Source organism: Python bivittatus, unplaced genomic scaffold (genome assembly GCF_059951505.1).
Source record: "Python bivittatus isolate LINGU-HERP-01145 unplaced genomic scaffold, Pbiv_v1 ctg000350_np1212, whole genome shotgun sequence".
NCBI classification, from domain to species: Eukaryota; Metazoa; Chordata; class Lepidosauria; order Squamata; family Pythonidae; genus Python; species Python bivittatus.
Genome location: NW_028277074.1, coordinates 42,717,253 through 42,723,252, shown reverse-complemented (window position 1 = coordinate 42,723,252; position 6,000 = coordinate 42,717,253). Strand labels below are relative to the sequence as shown.

Here is a 6,000-nt window from a genome sequence, read left to right as displayed (position 1 = left end):
TATAATGAAATGAATTTTTGTTTTTGTTTAATTGTTGTGCTGTGGCTAAAAGTAAAGGTCTCAAGGCTGTAATTTAACATTCCAAGTTCTCCCTTCCATCTTTATTGATTCTAATGTTTTTCCACAAATGTCTTTGGGGGCTAGAACAGCAGTCATTGCATCACACCATTTTGTTTTCCAAGACTTCAAGTTTCAAAAGCAAAACTGTTCAAAAAGTACAGTTCCTGATTTTGATTTGATAACTGGGACAAAAATGTAGCACATACTTAAAGGTTACACAATCTACAAATGATGGCAATATTTTCCTTGGGAGAGTACAGTTTTGTTTTCTTGTAAATACTCAAAAAGGCTCAACTTCAAGCAGTAATAAACACAAGCAAAAGTGATTTAACCCTTTAAAATAAATATTCAGGAAAACCTCTCTGTACATACAAGTGAAAGAATATGTAACACTTTCACGCTAAAAGAAAATAATTTGTTCATAGAAGCAGCTGAAATCTGCTGTTCCAGCCCAGAGTCCCCAAGTGAAGAAGGGAGGCCCAAGCACAGGTGACTACGGTAGCTTGCTTGCTATAACTTATGGCCTTTTGTGGGTTTTCTCTTCTTGATTTTTGGACAGGGACACCATTGCCACCAATTGCTTTATCCCTTTTATTATTTAATTCATTACAGCATGCCAAACCCTTTGGCATAGGTGATGGCCTTCAACAATCTCTCCTTAAGTTTCTCTTTGCTGGAGTACTCCGGAAGCAAGAGGACATTAAAGCAGGTATGAGATGTAGGTAACCTGGAGAAAAGAAAAGAGCCGAGTTTCAGAATTGCCATGAAATCTTTTGTCCATGTTTTATTTTTCACTGTAATCCTCGTTTGGAATGAAGTTGAAAGCCTATTGCTCAACTACATTTCCTACCTATTTCTGAATTTTAAAACAGTTTACCTTTCAGTGTCAGGGCCATTTTTGGCTATAATCATCTTTAGTTTTCCAAGTCCTCCTACTGGTGCTCTGTCTGTACCTGTTGTAAACTGGAGGAAGAGTCTTTTTTGCTCATCTGTAAATGAATGGACTATTTCCCAAAATTCCCTGTAGAAGTGAAAATTAAGCAAAAAAAAAAAAAAGAAAGAAAAAAAAAAGAAATTGTATGCAATGCAAATGACACAAATATCCACTTAGAGATAATTTGGATAAAATTGTGCTTTGTGACATTTGCTTCAGAAATAGCCAATACAAGAATATAATATAAAATATAGTTTTCTATCTTGTGCAAAACATAATCTCTAAGTTATCTTATACAAAAGGACGTCTGGTTACCTCAGTCCAGCTAGAAATATATAGACTGCAGAGAGCCCAGCTCAGATTTATTGTTTTTTTTTTAGGAATAATTGCTTGGGACATTTCAAAATTATATGCAACTGACTATCAAGTCTGAAATCCCTCTATATATGCAGACTAAAACAGGCTAATTATGATGCATAAGCAGAGTATCTCATAAGTCCACATGGATCTTATTGTGACCAGATTCCAACTTCAAGCAGCACTGGTAACTTTCTTAGTACCTTATTTTGAGGGAAGCAAACTGCTTGCCTTCACCAATTCAATAAAGCACCATTTGTTGAGAGTAAGACAGCTTTGCTCACTGGTTGGAGAAGAGATGTCTAACATTTTCCCCATATAGTCCAAGAGCTGTTGAAGTGCTAGTATGCATACACTACTAGCTGGTAGAAGATATAGGAATGGTGAGACTGCTTGGTCTTGCCCTAATTTTTGGAAAGCCCCAAGAGGACTCTATGCCGACACAACTAACTTTATCAAAAACTCAAGGCAGTTATGAAACGCAAGTTACTCATGCACGAGACCTAAAAAAATAAGTTCTGAGATGCAAAGAGACTGACAGTGACCCCTATGAATGCACACAAAGAGTTAATTGATGCTTTACAGGATCTGGCAGTTGGAAAAACAGGAAATGGAGACCACTCCTATTCTTTGTTACTTTTATTTCAGCACCCATCCCCATCACTTCAAATTCCTTGTTTCAGAGTCTAGCTAAAGGGACTGGAGGCCTTTAAGTTTTCCCCTCTTTTAAAATTGCCAGACTTGTATCATATTTGGCTATTCTCTTGACTTGTTTGGAACAATAAGTACCATTTTCTATAGCTATACACGGAAAAGCTTAGTCCCCATACCTAATAATAAGAGAATCTCTGGTATAGCCACCATCATATTCTGTGGTTTCTTCTAGGGCTTGAAAGTCTAGATTCTGTAAACAGAACATACTGTATCACCATTATACAATTTAGCATCAAACAGCAAAACCAATAAATTGTTTTCTGTGCAATTAAGATGCCTTACCCTACTTCCGCAAATAAGCAATTCAATCTCCTCAGGTCTAAATAAATATTTTAGGGGAGATTCATTGGTTACCATGTGGAATCCTCTTCGAAAGGCCTTAAATTGCTTTTCCACTGATTTGTTCAGAATGTAGTCAGAATACAGATTAACAAATTCCTGTTTAATAAAAAGCAGACAATGCCAAGCTTCTTTATTGGGTCAAGTATGAACCTTTGTCTCAAGTAAAGAGCAGTATGCTCTTCCCACTGTCTACTCAAAAACTAGATATGAAATTTCCCCTCTTTAGTAGCTCCAATGGTTACAAATCTGTAAGACTTTACTGCTTCCACAATGTTCAAATGATTTTGCAAACAAGTAACATGTTTTCTTTTTACCATTCACCTCTATAAGGCTGAAAATATTTCCAAGTCTAATGAAGTTATTAGAATTTTTCTTAAAATCACTAGCTAAGTTGTCAATGATTAGTGGCTTTGGATTCCTTAACAAAGGAGCACCTTACTATCTAACACAAGATATATTTTTATTCAGAGTAGCCTCTTCACCTCACATGCTAACTAGTTATTATGATTGTCACTTAGCTGAACTTAATGGTAACTAATAAAGTTATGGATGTGCTTTTCCTGACTTTTACATTATTTGACATTCTCTTACTTTACTTTTAAATTCAAAAATACTGCAACATTAAGAAGTCAGAATCCCTTATTTTACATCAAAACACAAATTGCATTCATGGTCCTTTTCCTTATATACCATCCTTCTGATGGTAGAGAATATAGGGTTGGAGTTTGGGTAGCTGGGATTCTGAGCTTGGTTTTTCATTTGCAGATGTTTCATTAACCACCTGGTAACATCTTCAGCACTAAATATGTACTTAGGTAGGTAATGAAATATCTGCAAATGAAAAACCAAGCTCAGAGAACCCCTATGACCCAGTATTATCATCCTTCCTCAATTTAATGCTTTCTAGGTAATGGCTGGGAATTCTGACAGTTGTAATCTCAATGCCTATAGAGGAAACCAATCCGGTGCACATCATGAATGCCATGATGCCTCAGAAATGCAGTTAGAAACACCAAGGAAATTTGGCTTCCAGTCAGGCACAGACTTCAGTTATCTGAAGTAAAATTCTAGCTCTTATGAAACTCTACTTGAAAGCTTGTGGCAATACTTAGTGAGGTCAAGCAAAATAAGGTTGGGAGTAGACTTCAGTGCCCTATATACCTTTTTGTCCCTTCTGTGGTGTGGTTCATTATATTCTTCAAAACAATGCAAATTATGAAAGCAGAGATTTTGCAAAAGAAATTTGCATAACACAAACAGGTTGTAGAATGTATTTTCTCAATATGCTATCTCTGCATTTTTAGAATACTACTTACTTAGGTAATCACTGTATAATTGGTGGCAGCCATATTATATTACCTTTCTGTTTTCATTTGTAATAGGGATTTTATCTCCATTTTCCTTTAAATCATGCATCATTGGATTACCAAAGAGATCTGTATGAGATATCTGGAAGGTTATCATCATATCATCTTCCACACTTCCCTCATACTGCAACAAGTCTCTTAAGCTCTGATAGAGAACCTAAAACAGTAAATATATTTCATGTAGCCTTAAAAAGCAGTACAAGAAGGAAGACGCATAGAATGTGTTCAAACACTAAAAGCCAAGCTAGATGTTATACGCATGCACCCACCTGTAACAGTCACTTGGATATTATTAAATTAAAAGCAGCTGGAGGTTGAGAATTTGATCAGAGAAGGAGTAAAAAGAAGGGACTGCTTTAATTTGGTCTTTTTCCCAAAGGATGCTTTTTTTAAAAAAAAATGAAACCACCTTTTATAAGCTGTTTTTCCATATACTGGGAAAATATTGCTCCCAATAGCTGGAAAAAAAATAACAATTTTGGCTGAAAAAGTCACAAAGGAGATTTAAAGTACTCATCACCCATTTGTCCAATCAGATATACAGTTTTTTTTATTTAAAATATGTACACAACATTGGGAGTGTACAGACAACTTAATCACAGCCAACTATGATTCAGAAGCAAACGAACCTGGGAGCTCTTCCCTCCTCAAACTGTGGCTGCACAGGTGGCCCAATAGCTTCTATCACCTGGAACAAGCTAGCATGCAATGTTAAGATTACATGGCAACTTAAAAGCAAATAACAAAAAAACTGCTTTGTAGCTATGTACCCCTGGGGAGGAGCCACAAGATACATTCCATAGCTACATCACTGCTGGTCATGGCAGTGTCTTCTAAATTTGGCCTGTTGATATTGAATTCAGTCCTGGACAAATAACAGTGCATGGCTATGGCAAATAATTATACTCCTGTATGAAATTCTGAGGCAATACTGATCCTCATTTTACAAGGCTGTCACAATTATTAAAATAAGAGATTTGTACACACATACACAGGTAAACATTCAGAAAGTGCTATAGTATCAATAGGTTTAAAAAATAACAACACTGAAGTGCAGACTTCCAAACGGTAGGAAAACTGAAAAGGACTTACAGGATGAGAGTCTGCTAGATCACGGAAAGTTCCTTTTTTGCCCATTAATTTCCTGTAGACAACCATTGGGAAATGGACATCCAGAATACAATTATTGTAAATAGCCAGGCCCAATACAATCCCAATCAGTGTAAACTGTCCCTCAGTTTCAAAAGAGGATGGGTTAAACCAAAACAATTTTGTGGACTCATCGTAAGTGAACATTCCTATGGGGGAAAAAAAACAATGTTATATGATTACTGATTTAATGAGAACAATTAAATAACAAGACTTCTTTTGATTATGAACCCTTCACTTTAGAAATCCATTTGTATTTCGTCAGAGTTTAATTTACAACGTAATGCTCTGCACATTGAATAGCTACATCTGCACTTCATGTAAAGGCTCAAAATGATAAAGCCGCCATCATTTCTTAATATCCATTTTAAACGAGCAGAACTTTACAAGCTGAGCATTGCGAGTACATGACTAACAGTTGAGGGTTCTATCAAGAGTGACAAAAGGCTTTTGTGTGCATCTTTAAAACACTCTATAGATTCAGAAAAATGATATAGTAAAAATGTCCCAAACCTTTGAACCTGTTTACAAAGCAGAATGGAAGGAAGCATGAAGTAAAACTGCACATTGAACATTGTATGTCAAAAACAACTTGCACAAACGTTCTTCCTAAAATTTCAGGTAAAATATTAAATTGCAACTAGCTTCAAATGTGCAAGCTATTTCTGCTGAAGAGGACATTCCATCTGGTCTTTTACATGCAAAAGCGGCATATATCATTTTTAGAAGGATGTTATGTAATTTTGCTGAAGCAGAATTTTTTTTAAAAAAATCTGAACAAAAACCACCCATCACTGAGCGATTAGAAGGCAAAGTTTTCTGAGATAAGAAAACGAGTAATTTCAATCTTCCGTATTAAACAGATTCAAAGCAAAAGCATTCAGTCAGGGCAAGAGTTAGCAATCAGTTCAGCCAGTAATCAGGACCATGTGATTTCACACAATATGTGACCATGCACACATGTGTGTGTGTGGGTATTAATACAAATATTTAAACATCTAAACAAATTAAAAATGGCCCAAAACTCATAAGATCATATGAAAACTCAAAGACATTTCAAGAATGAGACTATGGCAA

At 35.8% G+C, this 6,000-nt stretch overlaps 1 protein-coding gene across 5 annotated transcripts in view; it reads right to left on the bottom strand.

Moving 5' to 3' along the window:
- UBE3A (ubiquitin protein ligase E3A) overlaps positions 1-6,000 on the bottom strand; it is a 53,269-nt gene continuing 47,269 nt past the window's right edge. For all 5 annotated transcript variants that reach the window (XM_007428639.4, XM_025166903.2, XM_088145013.1 and 2 more), the window contains 6 exons: positions 4,867-5,072; positions 3,767-3,931; positions 2,348-2,503; positions 2,182-2,255; positions 938-1,081; positions 1-787 (listed from right to left, as the gene is read on the bottom strand). In XM_007428639.4, the coding sequence (XP_007428701.1) occupies positions 667-787; positions 938-1,081; positions 2,182-2,255; positions 2,348-2,503; positions 3,767-3,931; positions 4,867-5,072 (866 nt within the window). In that variant the 3' untranslated portion in view covers positions 1-666. The remainder of the gene's footprint in view (positions 788-937; positions 1,082-2,181; positions 2,256-2,347; positions 2,504-3,766; positions 3,932-4,866; positions 5,073-6,000) is intronic.